Source organism: Sinohyriopsis cumingii, chromosome 5 (assembly GCF_028554795.1).
Source record: "Sinohyriopsis cumingii isolate HCF-2022 chromosome 5, ASM2855479v2, whole genome shotgun sequence".
Lineage (NCBI taxonomy): Eukaryota > Metazoa > Mollusca > Bivalvia > Unionida > Unionidae > Sinohyriopsis > Sinohyriopsis cumingii.
In genome coordinates this window covers 120,403,524-120,419,557 of record NC_142965.1, presented here as the reverse complement: position 1 = coordinate 120,419,557, position 16,034 = coordinate 120,403,524, and the positions used below count along the sequence as shown (strand labels likewise).

The following is a 16,034-nucleotide window of genomic DNA, read 5'->3' as shown; positions in this document are numbered from 1 at the left end:
CGTGCGTTTAATTTTAAAATCTCATAACCCTATTGTCGATAACTGACAGCACTGCATCGATTACTGCAGTTTGGCAAGCACAGCAATAAATAATAATGATCTTCAGAGTTGTCATCTCAATCATTGGATGAAGCAACGTTACAAAGTCATTTTTTGACGTCTTTAAATCGTAAAAGTGAAACAGAACGCAACCACCAATCTACAGTCCTGAAAACTGGCAAAATACAACACACTCTTGAGTTTACTCACCAACATGATAACTCAGTGACTTCAAATTATCTCTCGGGTTATAGGATCAATTATTGCACAAATATTGCTTCAGCAGGCAATAAAATTTACAGAATTAACGTGCTAAATTGTGACGTTTCAACTTTGAAAATTGCTTCTAATTTTTTAATGCAAGGCTACAATGGTTGCTTTGTATTCTTGCAACTCAAATATGTTGTGTGTATATTTAGAGTTCGTGAACCAGTCTGCTGACTGTAAACAGGGGAAGTAACTGCCTTTAATGACTAAACAGCCTTATTAAATGTGTGTCACAGAAAACCAAATTTCATCATGCATGTTTTATTTGATTTCTTTTTAAACAAGCAAAATTCACAAAGCTCAATTCAGGCAGAATGGGATGCATCTCTCTTCCAAAGAAAAATAAATATTGTATATATTTTAAATTTTTATTTATTAAGTAAATAACTGACAATTATTTTTTTCTTCTGACAGCAGATTGTCATTGAAACAAATATATGACAATTCCTTCAAAAACTTAATGACAGAAGTTAATATTATAAGAGTTATTGAGACTATTTTTGATGGTGCAGTCAGTAAATAGCATTTACAAGACTTGACATAAATATCTTGCTGTATTAAGTTAATCGGTGAGTAACTTTGTAATCAGCAATTACTATCTATTTACGGGATTTTACTAAATGGAATTCGTTATTCAGTCTTCCATATATGTTCTAAGTTAAGGTTTATCCACTGTACTTGATGAATGATTGCAGATGCACTCCTTCATTCTTTGCAATTGTAAATAAATTCACAAAAGAAGAAAAATGTGCATTTGTAGATAAAACCACATTGGTTCATGCATGTTTGATTCACATTTGTACTGGGAAATTGCCACACCTCTTGAAAACATTGTTGATCTGGGTTTATTTATTAATTTTTAAAAGATGAGAGCTGTATCATACTAAGACCTAATACTGTAGAAAGTGATTGAATTAGTTCTAAAGTAAACATTGTATGGGATGACTTTGATAATATACTGGTTATGTGTATTTGTAAGGACACGTTTTTGTACAGTTTAAAACTGTTTTACCTGTAGATTGAAATATTTGTATTTTTAGGAACATAAACAGATTAAAGACAACCAAGTTATTTTATGATTATAATCCATGTCACTCACTGACAAATAGTCAATTCAGTGTACAATCACTTAAAGAATTTTTCTTATATGCAAAAAGCTCAATTGTTTATCTAACCTGGCTGGTATTTTAAACAAGATATATCATTAAATTGGAAAAAAGATATTTGTAGAAATAAATTACATTTTATATTAAACAAGGACAAGAAATCAGTTTATTTTGAAATATATATTAATAATGTTTCTTTTTAAATTCAGACAGAAATCAATCAACCTGCAGCCTCTATCCTTATTAACTGTAACTATTTATTTTTCTTTTTGTAAGTGTGGGGTGTAATAATGTTGTCATCCTGTGCCTCTAACCACTATTCTGTACAACAAGTTGAATACCCATCATACAAAAAAATTTGTCCCAAACAAGCTGAATATCCATTTTGCAAAATTAGTCCCAAGCAAGTTGCATGCCCTTCTTACAAATTTAGTCTCAAACAAGTTCTAACCCATCTGACAAATTTAGTCCCAGAAATGGAATACAGTGCATGCTTGAACATTATTTATAAATAAAACAGAAATATTGGGACACTTTCTCTTTTGTGACCTTAATTTTGATGCAAAATTATATTTTATGTCAGATAATTCAAAACAATAAGCCTTTGCTCGGAGAACTATAGTTTCACTCCACCTGTCAACTGCAAACACTATTATTACTCATTCCAAATCACATACATCACACATAAAATAAAGTGATACAATCATATTTAAGATAAAGATTTTCATACTGTGAAATATATTCTATTAAGTCCAAAATCAAAATAGCATATACCAACCAACCTATCTTCCAATATAGACATACCAGTAAACTGAATTTGATGAGCACTGGGAAAATCTACAATACAAAAATGGGAGTAAACAGAAAAAAGACACGATCAATTTATGCATTTAAAATTTAAAGCATAAGGTTTGAAAATTGCAGCAAATACATTTTCATACATTGTGAAAGCACATTATAATGATCCAAAAAAGAAAGCTACTACACAGTAATAGACCGTGAATCATGATTCGAAAAGGAAAGCTACTACACAGTAATAGACCATGAATCATGATCCAGAAAGGAAAGCTACTACACAGTCATAGATGATGAGACAGGATATCATCCAAAAAGGAAAGCTACTACACAGTAATAGACTATGAATCATGATCCAAAAAGGAAAGCTACTACATAGTAATAGACCATATAGCATGATACCATCGAAAAAGGAAAATTACTACACAGTAATAGACCATGAATCATGATCCAAAAGGAAAGCTACTACATAGTAATAGACCATATAGCATGATATCATCCAAAAAGGAAAGCTACTACACAGTAAAAGACCATGAATCATGATCCAAAAGGAAAGCTGCTACACGGTCCTAGACGATGAGACAGGATATCATCCAAAAAGGAAAGCTACTACACAGTAATAGACCATGAATCATGATCCAAAAAGGAAAGCTGCTACACAGTCATAGACGATGAGACAGGATATCATCCAAAAAGGAAAGCTACTACACAGTAATAGATTATGAATCATGATCCAAAAAGGAAAGCTACTACATAGTAATAGACCATATAGCATGATATCATCCAAAAAGGAAAGCTACTACACAGTAAAAGACCATGAATCATGATCCAAAAGGAAAGCTGCTACACAGTCATAGACGATGAGACAGGATATCATCCAAAAAGGAAAGCTACTACACAGTAATAGACCATGAATCATGATCCAAAAAGGAAAGCTGCTACACAGTCATAGACGATGAGACAGGATATCATCCAAAAAGGAAAGCTACTACACAGTAATAGACCATGAATCATGATCCAAAAAGGAAAGCTGCTACACAGTCATAGACAATGAGACAGGATATCATCCAAAAAGGAAAGCTACTACACAGTCATAGAGCATGATATCATCGAGAAAGGAAAATTACTACACAGTAATAGACCATGAATCATGATCCAAAAAGGAAAGTTACTACACAGTAAAAGACTGTGAATCACGATCCAAAAAGGAAAGCTACAACACAGTCATAGACGATGAGACAGGATACCATCCAAAAAGGAAAGCTACTGCACACTAATAGACCATGAATCATGATCCAAAAATGAAAGCTACTACACAGTCATGGACCATGAATCATGATCCAAAAAGGAAAGCTACTACAGTCATAGACCATGAGACATGATATCATCCAGAAAGGAAAGCTAGTACACAGTAAAAGACCATGAATCATGATCCAAAAAGGAAAGCTACTACACAGTCATAGACGATGAGACAGGATACCATCCAAAAAGGAAAGCTACTACACAGTAATAGACCATGAATCATGATCCAAAAAGGAAGGCTACTACACAGTCATAGACGATGAGACAGGATACCATCCAAAAAGGAAAGCTACTACACAGTCATAGACGATGAGACAGGATACCATCCAAAAAGGAAAGCTACTACACAGTAAAAGACCATAAATCATGTTCCAAAAAGGAAAGCTACTACACAGTAATAGACCATAAATTATCATCCAAAAAAGAAAAGTTCCTAAGCAGTATTAGACCATGAAGCATGATATCATCCAGGAAAGCTACTACACAGTAATAGACCATAAGACAGGATATCATCCAAAAAGGAAAGCTACTATACAGTAATAGACCATGAATCATCATCCAAAAAGGAAAGCTACTACACAGTCATACACGATGAGACAGGATATCATCCAAAAAGGAAGGCTACTACACAGTAATAGACTATGAATCATGATCCAAAAAGGAAAGCTACTACACAGTAATAGACCATAAATTATCATCCAAAAAAGAAAGTTCCTAAACAGTATTAGACCATGAAGCATTATATCATCCAGGAAAGCTAATACACAGTAATAGACCATAAGACAGGATATCATCCAAAAAGGAAAGCTACTACACAGTAAAAGACCATGAATCATGATCCAAAAAGGAAAGCTGCTACACAGTCATAGACGATGAGACAGGATATCATCCAAAAAGGAAAGCTACTACACAGTAATAGACCATGAATCATGATCCAAAAAGGAAAGCTGCTACACAGTCATAGACGATGAGACAGGATATCATCCAAAAAGGAAAGCTACTACACAGTAATAGATTATGAATCATGATCCAAAAAGGAAAGCTACTACATAGTAATAGACCATATAGCATGATATCATCCAAAAAGGAAAGCTACTACACAGTAAAAGACCATGAATCATGATCCAAAAGGAAAGCTGCTACACAGTCATAGACGATGAGACAGGATATCATCCAAAAAGGAAAGCTACTACACAGTAATAGACCATGAATCATGATCCAAAAAGGAAAGCTGCTACACAGTCATAGACGATGAGACAGGATATCATCCAAAAAGGAAAGCTACTACACAGTAATAGACCATGAATCATGATCCAAAAAGGAAAGCTGCTACACAGTCATAGACAATGAGACAGGATATCATCCAAAAAGGAAAGCTACTACACAGTCATAGAGCATGATATCATCGAGAAAGGAAAATTACTACACAGTAATAGACCATGAATCATGATCCAAAAAGGAAAGTTACTACACAGTAAAAGACTGTGAATCACGATCCAAAAAGGAAAGCTACAACACAGTCATAGACGATGAGACAGGATACCATCCAAAAAGGAAAGCTACTGCACACTAATAGACCATGAATCATGATCCAAAAATGAAAGCTACTACACAGTCATGGACCATGAATCATGATCCAAAAAGGAAAGCTACTACAGTCATAGACCATGAGACATGATATCATCCAGAAAGGAAAGCTAGTACACAGTAAAAGACCATGAATCATGATCCAAAAAGGAAAGCTACTACACAGTCATAGACGATGAGACAGGATACCATCCAAAAAGGAAAGCTACTACACAGTAATAGACCATGAATCATGATCCAAAAAGGAAGGCTACTACACAGTCATAGACGATGAGACAGGATACCATCCAAAAAGGAAAGCTACTACACAGTCATAGACGATGAGACAGGATACCATCCAAAAAGGAAAGCTACTACACAGTAAAAGACCATAAATCATGTTCCAAAAAGGAAAGCTACTACACAGTAATAGACCATAAATTATCATCCAAAAAAGAAAAGTTCCTAAGCAGTATTAGACCATGAAGCATGATATCATCCAGGAAAGCTACTACACAGTAATAGACCATAAGACAGGATATCATCCAAAAAGGAAAGCTACTATACAGTAATAGACCATGAATCATCATCCAAAAAGGAAAGCTACTACACAGTCATACACGATGAGACAGGATATCATCCAAAAAGGAAGGCTACTACACAGTAATAGACTATGAATCATGATCCAAAAAGGAAAGCTACTACACAGTAATAGACCATAAATTATCATCCAAAAAAGAAAGTTCCTAAACAGTATTAGACCATGAAGCATGATATCATCCAGGAAAGCTAATACACAGTAATAGACCATAAGACAGGATATCATCCAAAAAGGAAAGCTACTACACAGTAAAAGACCATGAATCATGATCCAAAAAGGAAAGCTACTACACAGTCATAGACGATGAGACATGATATCATCCAGAAAGGAAAGCTACTACACAGTAATAGACCATATAGTATGATATCATCCAGGAAAGCTACGGTAATAGACCATGAAGCATAATCTTCATACATGTATATAAACAATGACTTACAAACAAAGAGCTAAATTCAGTCATGAAACAAACAGCTAATAAAACGTACAACTAACTTAGAAAGTAAGCAACAAATACTTAAAATAACAATGTACCAGATATACTCACTTATAAGTCAAGTCCGAATGCAAACTGCACAGATCCAGATCTCATGTACCAGCAGATCTGGGTTTAAACAGTTTGCTAAGAGCAATCAGTGGAAAAAGTACACAGATGCTGATCTGCTGGCACATTATGTGATGTCTAATCAGGGGCTATGTTGTTTACAGTTGGACTCAACTGATGAGTGGGTATATATGATAACTAAAAATGAAGTAAAACTGATGGATTGAAAGTAAAAAAAAGAATCGGGCTGATGTGAGATAGTTTTTGACAGGTGATATGACACCATATATACTTGTTTATAAGTTGGATCCAAATGCACGCTGCACAGATTCAGATCTGCCATTGCATGACAGATAACAGTCAATTTGTGTGCAGCTGGACTTATAAGCAAGCAGAGATGGTACTCTGCTGATGAAAATCTTTCCTTCAAAGATGGAATATATTATTTTTTAAAACAAATCCATATTTCCTTTATGGATATGGTTCCATTGAGCCACATGGAAATCAAAGTAGAACTGAACTAGAAGATTTTATTGACACAAAATATTGCAGAACCCAGGAAACCAAATATAATTTTTATCTTCATCAACAATTGATTGCTAAATGGCCAATAAGGAAGCATCACATTTGAACATTATCAAACGATAAAGTTCATAATAGAAGTCTTTTCCAAATATTAACAATATATTAATTAGAAGGTACTATATATTAATTAGACGGTACTATATATTAATTAGAAGGTACTATATATTAATTAGATGGTACAATATATTAATTAGACGGTACAATATATTAGAAGGTACAATATATTAATTAGAAGGTACTATATATTAATTAGATGTTACTATATATTAATTAGATGGTACAATATATTAATTAGAAGGTACTATATAAAATATTCATACTATTTAATAACAGAAAATTAATAACAGATGAAAAATGTACTATGCAAGCAACAAGGAATTGACCATGCAATGAACAGGAATAACTAGCAAATAAAAAACCCCATCTCTCATTACTTTTCTGTACAATGTGTAATTGGAACTATAAAAGTCCTTTCAGGTCACATGTGTTCTTCACATAGCAAGTTTAACCTTTTGCCTCAGAGCAAGAATTTGGCAAGATATTAGGAAAATCTTGCTGCTCTCTCACCCTCCATCCAAAAATAGTTCTTTCTCTCTATCCTCCACCCAAAAATAGTTCTTTCTCTCTAATCAGACCTGTACAGTATTCAACATAATGCTTTTTAGTTGTTAGTACCTTATGAACTAACTTCTAGGAATATCATTGGTTAATTATAAAGGTATTTACCCAATATTTCTGTTAAAAATGGTTCCAGTGAGGTGTAAAAACAAAGTTCATTGCTAGATCATGTGACTTACACACTGTGTGTAAGAAAATCACATGGCTCCTTGCAATCCACAACTGGATAACAGAAACCACACTAGATATCAGATTTATGATTCAGGTACATACCTTGGTTTTTTTAATTATTAAAAGGGCACCATCCTGAAAAGATATAGATTTTTATATAAATACAATGTAGTACTGATTAATTAGTCACTTAGAGGATTTATTTTGATCCAAAGAGAGGTAACTAACACTTGTATAAATAATTATCTGTGTAGTCAGCACTGGCTGATAAGATATTCTTCTGTATTATTCTTTCAACAAATAAGTTTATTGCTTTGAAGTAATAAATTCATTACCATATAAGACAAGTCCAACGGCAAACTGCACAGACCCAGATCTGCAGTCGTATAATGCACCAGCAAATCTGGGTCAGTGCAGTTTGTTAGGAGTGATCAGTAGAAGAAACAGAATAGATGCTGATCTCCAGGAGCATTATGCTATGATAGATCAGTAACTTTGTTGTTTAGTTGGAACTGACTTATAAGCAAGTATATATGGTATCTGTAAGTTTACAAGTAATGTTACATTAGTCTTAAATCCCATAAAACCTGAGCCATTGACTCAAGGCCTAGGGTATTCAGGACAAACAAAAAATCCTGGTAAATTCACATATATCTAATAATACACAAGGACAGTACACATGCTGAACTGCTTACAGAAATGGAAGTTGGAAGGCACTTGATGAACTCATATCTTGAAGATCAGCTAATGTCTTTATGTTGGATAATTAAAACAATGCAAAAATCTTGTCAAACCTTTCACCACAAACATATTCAATAATATTCTTCAATCTAGAACTACACAAACTAGGTTCAAGCTTTCCAGCTGCACTTAATCTTGAAGAAGAACAATGACTCAGAACTTAAAAATATCTGTAATGGTGTTTAACACTTACTGTTTAAATATAGTTTACTGACATAACCACAGTCTGAATTCACTTAAGGATTTTTGCCAGTCTTTGCAAGCATACCTACAGATTTCAATTTTTAGTAATTCTACTTAAAAAGCTAACAATATGTGTGTGCAAGTGTGTGTGTCAGATTAGGATTTTAATGAAACTTTAAAAACATTTCAGTCATAGTGCTACAGTGTCTGCAGTGTGGCAGTTTATAGTGATGTCTAGCACTGTGGCATCATGCCGCAGACATTTAGCATAATATCCCACCCAGTCACATTATCCTGACACCAGATTACACTAGCCTATTAAAGCTGAGCACCTAGCGAGGCAGATGTTAGTACCATTTTTGTAAGACTTTGGTATGACTCAGCCAGGGTTCGAACCCACGACCTCCTGCTTCCAAGGTGGATACTGTAACCACTAGGCCACCGGAGCGGTATAAAGTAGTAATAAATAGGAAGGATGAAATGAATCAACAGGAAAAGTAGCTCTGTTATGTAAATAAATTCTTGTAAAACACCAAAATGTTGATACAAGTAAATGGAGGAATGAGCAAAGAAATGTACAGGTAATTGCATTTTAAATAAGACAGCTAGTCAAGAGATGTGACTTATTTTCTTGAATTGGCTAGAACAAGAAGCACTGGTCACATATAGATAAAATACATGGTCATCTCTTGACCAGTCAAAATTTTAAACATTTGTGTGCAGTGGGATGATAACTCTTTTAAAGGTTCATTAAAAGTCATGTGTACAATACACAACAAAACTGAAACACAACTTGGCATCAATGATGTGTTTCATGAAAGTTAACAGTTGTATGGTTGATGAAAAATTAGTTTTTGATCTCTAATTATAGTGGAAAGGAGAAGAAAGTCCATGTTTCCGATGATTAACCTAGCAAAGAGGCAGGAACCTAGGATCCCTGAAAATCCAACACCCCTCGACATCAGAAGGATGATGGCGCCCACTCGTAGACAGGTTAATATGACCCTCTCCTTTTTTTGCTGTTGTCAAAAGACAGGTTACAATGACCGTACCCTTTTTTGTGCTGTTGTCAAAAGACAGGTTACAATTACCCTCCCCTATTTGTGCTGTTGTCAAAAGACAGGTTACAGTGACCCTCTCCTTTTTGTGCTGTTGTCAAAAGACAGGTTGCTATAACCCTCCCTTTGTTGTTTATTTGTGTGTCATTAAGTGTTTCTTTTTGGGGTTGTTTTCACATACGTCATGACTGTGTTCACAAATACCCATAGTACAGCATGCCACCATTTTGATTTCCTAACAAACCTTTGTCAACATTTGTCATGTTCAAGATCAAGATATTTACTTCATCAAAATGATACATGGATTATACTTGAAATTGAGTGCCCCTGTTGCATGAAAGATAAAATAAAGCCTCATGTCCCCCTGGCTTATATTGAAAGACGGAATCATGAAGTTAAACTGCAATCATGCATATTGCTATCAAATAGAAATGTAGTTATTTTTGACAAACAAATATATTTTGTATGATGTTCCCAAGATTGTCATCTTGAAAGAGCATTTCTGGACAATGATCTTCAGGATACAGTATAATTTACAGAATTAAAATTTCATGTATTATGGGAGAACTTGTATGTACAATACTTTTTGTGAATGCAGGTGCTTGTGCCAAAGACAGCTGACAAAACCAATTTTAATTAGTATGGTCATATATTGTATTTGTGGATGGAGGATAATAATGAATGAAAGTGAGAACTTTTCAAAGACATTTCATGTGTCTAACAGAACATGGCTTTGTGTGGAATGAAAACCATATATTCTGGAAATGCTTTTAGAAATATGAAAGTATATATCAGTGATTGTCTTTTTAACTTGAATGATAACCAAATAATTTGATTTTCAGCTCATGAAAATTTAAAATCATTACAAGTTTCTACTTGTCTGTCTAACCATTTGTTTATTGGATCTGTTTATTAATGGACCAATTTGTTTTTAAAAGAACATTTCTGAAAGCATTTCAAGAATACTTGGTTTTGACATTTGACACAAAGTCATTTTAATGCAGGGAAATTGAAACAACATCTCTGAACAGGTCTTGCTTTCATTCGATATCTTCTTCATCCTTCATCTCCACCACAAATCATACTTATCAGAATTTGATTATATCTTTATCAATGATTAGATCAGAGTTTTATCTTGAATACATGTGATGTTGACAAAGGATTGTTGGGGAATCAAAATGGTGGTACAAGGTGTATGTGTGTTGGATTGTGGGTATTTGCATGCACAGTTATGATGTCTGAAAACAACCAACACCATGTTTGCCTGAGATAATACCCAGTTGAACTAAACTTACTTATTCCATGCTTGGTAATGTGATGCATTCATGATAAAAATCAAGTATGTGTATACCCATTTTAGAAATGCAGATGCTCTTTCTTTTTTATTTTCCATTAAGTTGTAGATTTCATAATTTTGAGTACTTTATCCTTTGCCATTATCTGTGAATTATCGGTAAATCAACAATTTTCAAAAGACACAAATTGTATTCATATGAATGTTTGTCAATATTTATAACTCAGCATCAATTTTGTATACGATATGCAGGCTTTATTTTTCACACTCATTCATTCAACCATATGGTTGAAAAGCATATTTTAGTACATCCATTAATTACAGTCTCGTCATAATACAATCATTGATAACAAATCTCATTTTAATACATTGATAACAATCTCATTTTAATAGTCATTGATAACAATCTCATCATAATACAATCATTGATAACAAATCTCATTTTAATACATTGATAACAATCTCATTGTATTACAATCATTGATAACAATCTAATTTTTGTACAGTCATGGATAACAATGTCGTTTTAATATAGTCATTGATATCTATCTCATTTTAGTACAGACATTGATAACAGTCTCATTTTAATTCAGCCAATCTCACTTCAGTACAACCACTGATAACAATGTCATTTATATATAGTCATTGATATCTATCTCATTTTAGTACAGACATTGATAACAGTCTCATTTTAATTCAGCCAATCTCACTTCAGTACAACCACTGATAACAATGTCATTTATATATAGTCATTGATATCTATCTCATTTTAGTACAGACATTGATAACAGTCTCATTTTAATTCAGCCAATCTCATTTCAGTACAACCACTGATAACAATGTCATTTATATGCAGTTATTGGTCTAATTTTAATACATTGATAAAAATCTAATCTTAATAGTCATTGATAACAATTTCATCTTAATACAATTATTGATAACAATGTCATTTTTGTACAGTCATGATAATGTAATTTTAATTGTCATTGATATATATCTCTCATTTTAGTAGTCATTGATAACAATCTCATTTAAATACAATCATTGATAGCAATCTCATTTTCATAGTCATTAATAATAATGCCATTGTAGTAGAACCATTGATAACAATCTCATTTTCATACAGTCATTAATAATAATGCTATTTTAGCACAACTGTTGATAACAATTTTATTTTCATACAGTCATTAATAATAATGCCATTTTAGTACAGTCATTGATAACAATCTCATTTTAATACAGCCATTAAAAACAGATACACAGTATCACTAAATCTTAAGATATGGGTGTATAGGACATAAATACTTAACCTCTTTGATATTTCTTCAACTACTTTCCAGTGTTAAAACTCATGTTTGGGCCCCCAATTAATTACAAGTTGGATGCATTCAGGTATGAAATAAATAATCCGTAGCACTTTAATTTACTTTTCTGCAGTTTTACCTGTAAGAATTATTCAAGACACAGGTGCAGGAGTATCAAATCCATGCTCTACTGCAATTCACATTTGACATGATGACATGCGTGTACTTGTAGTTGATGAATTTATCCAAGCCCAGAACCATATTATGTTTCTGTGTGTATTTCTGGATATAACATGATATTTGGCATCCTTTATATTACATCTGTTGTATTTCAGATGCAGGTAACAAAACTGGACAAGAACTTGAAAACAGATTCCAGTGAACATGACCTCCTCCGCTATCTTCGGGAGAAACAGAACAGAACTCGCAGAATATCCAGGGCAGTTCCATCACTGTACTCAGTTTCAGGGATCATGGACATGAACAAAAGTCCTGCAAAAAGTGCTGCTAATGCCACTGCAAATTATCGTCGTAGGCTAAGTCTGGCTGCTCCAGAAAAACGTCCAGTTGTGAGTGAGAAGCGTCATTCAGAAGGGAATATTTTCAAAGGAATAGCATTGACTTCTCCAGTTCTGAGAAGATTAAATTTGTATAAAGCCAGATCTAAGATTTCATCTGATGAAAATGATGAACAGGAGTTATCTCCTTTGAATGTGAGCAAGGAAGATAATTTCAAATTTCCATCGGTTAGTCATGGTTCATTAGAAATAATATCTGAACATTCAGAAGAGGGTACTTTTAATGGTTCAGGATCTCCAAAGAAAACAAGTTCACCAAAGTCTTCAAATCCACGAAGATCACGGTTAAAGAAATCCAGATCATTTGATTTGACAAAGCCTTCTAAGGCTGGTGCTAAAAAACCTCAGAATATGCAAACTCTAGTTCAGTTTACAATCGATTCATCAGAAGCCTCCCCTACACCATCTATAGTGATACATGAGGCAGAAACAAAAACAGCAAGCAGACGTAAACACTTTAGGAAATCTCAGTCGATGATGGAACAGGATACAGCTATGTCATTGGAAGAGGAGAAGGAAAGCTTAGATGAGACAAAGGAAGCACTTGACAAGGCGAGTCAACCGTCTCAGGCAGTAGTCACAAAAGTACGACTTCCTGTCAGAAATCAAGACAGTATACACAAAAGTCCTTCATATGCTAGAGCTATTTCAATGAACCCATTTGGACCAGATATTACATAGCGTAGGGTATGATGTGGTCACTTGCTGTATAATACCATTTATGTTTGCTTATAAGTCAAACTGCCAACAACAGAGATCATGATCTGCAATAGCATAACATGCCTGCAGATGAGGGTCTATTTTGTTTGTTCTCCTGATTACTCATAACAAACTCCACAGACCCAGATCTGCCAGTGCCTTGTGTGATGGCATATCTGGGTCTGTGCATTGTGCAGTTGGACTCATAAGTTAGTATATACAGCAGGTTTTTTGTATAGCCTTGATGACCACATTTATCTCCAACCCTTATTTCAGCATATTTCTTGACAAGCATGTTTTACCTTTACGGGCTGTAACATGCAACTATAGGCCTTTATTAATATAACCATCAACTTTAGCACCCTAGAAGTGAAAGTAAATAAGCATTTATTCACAAGAAAAATAGGTTGTTGTTGTTGTTGTTGTTTTGGGGCTTAACGCCATTTTTCAGCACACGATAGGCTATACATGGCGGCCAGTATTAATGGTGGAGGAAGAACCCGGGAAAACCCCGGAAAGAACCACCGACCCACGAGAAGCTACTGGCAAGCTTTCTCACATACCCACATTGGCAGAAAAATAGGTGTACAGCCCGTATATTGTACACAATAACATAGCAGTATAACCAAAAGTTTTCACATTAAGGAACATATGACAGGCCAAAAACTGGACTCATATAAAACATCAGAAATAAAAGCTTCCATATAAAGAAGATAACTAAAGTTAGAAATATAAGAATAAATATAATGATAATGATTTAATAAAATTTATTATGAAAAAATACACTTAGAATGAAAATAATTGGATATAAGGAAGATTTCATAAACGTTATCATGATAAAACACTCTAGCTGAGACATTGTGCAGTTTATTATTAAATTGAATATGTAATCAAGATGCCAGGTTTTAAATAATACTGAATTGTTTCATGAAAGAAAATTCTGAAATGATGTTGGATTGGCTTCTTAAGTCAGTTTCCAAAATAATGTGAAAAACTGAATATAAATTTCTATTTAGAATATGGACAGAAACATTATATAAAATACACGAATTTGCCATGGCAATGTTTTTTAAGCAGCAGCTGTGGGAATCTTCTGAACAAATTCTTTGTTCACTGCCTTAACTTTGTCTGATTGCCACTAATATTACTCTGCCAACAATCTGTCCATCTTTTTATATCTTGCATTCACTTGCAAAGCTGCACCTCACTTTTACAACAGTTATGTAAGTTATATAAATCCTTTCATGTGCCTGAAACTTAATTATAAAAAAGTTCTGCAGCAGCAAAATCTCAAAGGAGGTATGTTTCTCTATCCCACCAGTATCAAAAAACTTTGTTAAAAAATGTCTCAGTGAACTAGATACCAAGAAAGCTACAGGACTTGATCAGATTGGTCCACGACTCATTAAATCTTCTGCCGCTGCTATTGTAGATAGCATAACATTCATAATCAATTTAAATATTGCAACGTAATCTGTCCCCAAAAAATATGGAAAACTGCAAAAGTAACTACTATTCACAAATCTTGTTCTAAGGATGACGCTGATAACTACCGACCAATCTCAATACTACCAAACTTGTTAAAATTGATTGAAAAACATGTCCATGACTCATTCATATCATATTTAACCAAACACTTGCTGTTACATCCTAATCAATCAGGCTTTAGACAGAAACATTCCTGTGAAACGGCCTTGATCTCCCTAACTGATAAATGGCTTCAAGCACTTGACCAAGGTAGAATAATAGGATCTGTATTTGTAGATTTCAGGAAAGCTTTTGACATGGTGGATCATGAAATTATTTTGAAGAAACTGAAAATCTACCAATGTAATGAAATCACATTTAGATGGTTTACTTCTTTCTTAAGTGAGAGAACACAACATGTTTACATAAATAATGTTCTGTCTAAACCTGGAACAATTAGATATGGAGTACCACAAGGCTCAATTCTAGGTCCATTACTATTTATTTTATTTATTAATGGCCAACCACTTTTACTAAGGGACTCAGTATCATCTACAGATCTCGATGTAGATGACACAACACTGTCAGACATCCAAACCACAAAGCATGAACTCAAAATTTCTTTACAGAATGTCCTAAACAAACTGGACAACTGGTGGACATGCAAGGGCATGGTGGTAAATGCTGGTAAAACTAATATATTACTTATCTCAACATGGCAAAAAAGGACCAATCTTGATAGTGATGAGCTATGTCTGACATGGAAGGATAAAAATTTGCAAATGGTCTGTCATGATAGACTACTTGGTGTTCTGGTAGATAATAACCTATCATGGACTGAACATATCAAACATATCAGTAAAAAAGTCAATTCAAGTTTATGGCTTCTCAGTAGGATAAGAAATTTTCTCCCTGAAAGGTACAGAAAACTATTTTATAACAGTTACATACAACCCTATTTAGACTGATGTAATACAGTATGGGGTAATTCAAATGATAAAAACATAGCAAAGCTGGCACATCTTCAAAAAAGAGCTTTAGGGCTAATATTAATCCAGTAAGAATGCAAGGAAAATTTAGCTGGTAAGTTAAAAATATTACCTATTAAAGACCGAATCT

At 33.8% G+C, this 16,034-nt stretch overlaps 1 protein-coding gene across 4 annotated transcripts in view; it reads left to right on the top strand.

Moving 5' to 3' along the window:
• Positions 1–16,034, top strand: part of LOC149800076 (Na(+)/H(+) exchanger protein 7-like) — a 248,772-nt gene that overhangs the window by 229,313 nt on the left and 3,425 nt on the right. For 3 of the 4 annotated variants that reach the window (XM_089959633.1, XM_089959634.1, XM_089959632.1), the window contains 2 exons: positions 9,387–9,508; positions 12,507–13,334. In XM_089959633.1, the coding sequence (XP_089815759.1) occupies positions 9,387–9,508; positions 12,507–13,334 (950 nt within the window). The remainder of the gene's footprint in view (positions 1–9,386; positions 9,509–12,506; positions 13,335–16,034) is intronic. The other variant, XM_089959635.1, reaches the window with a different exon arrangement.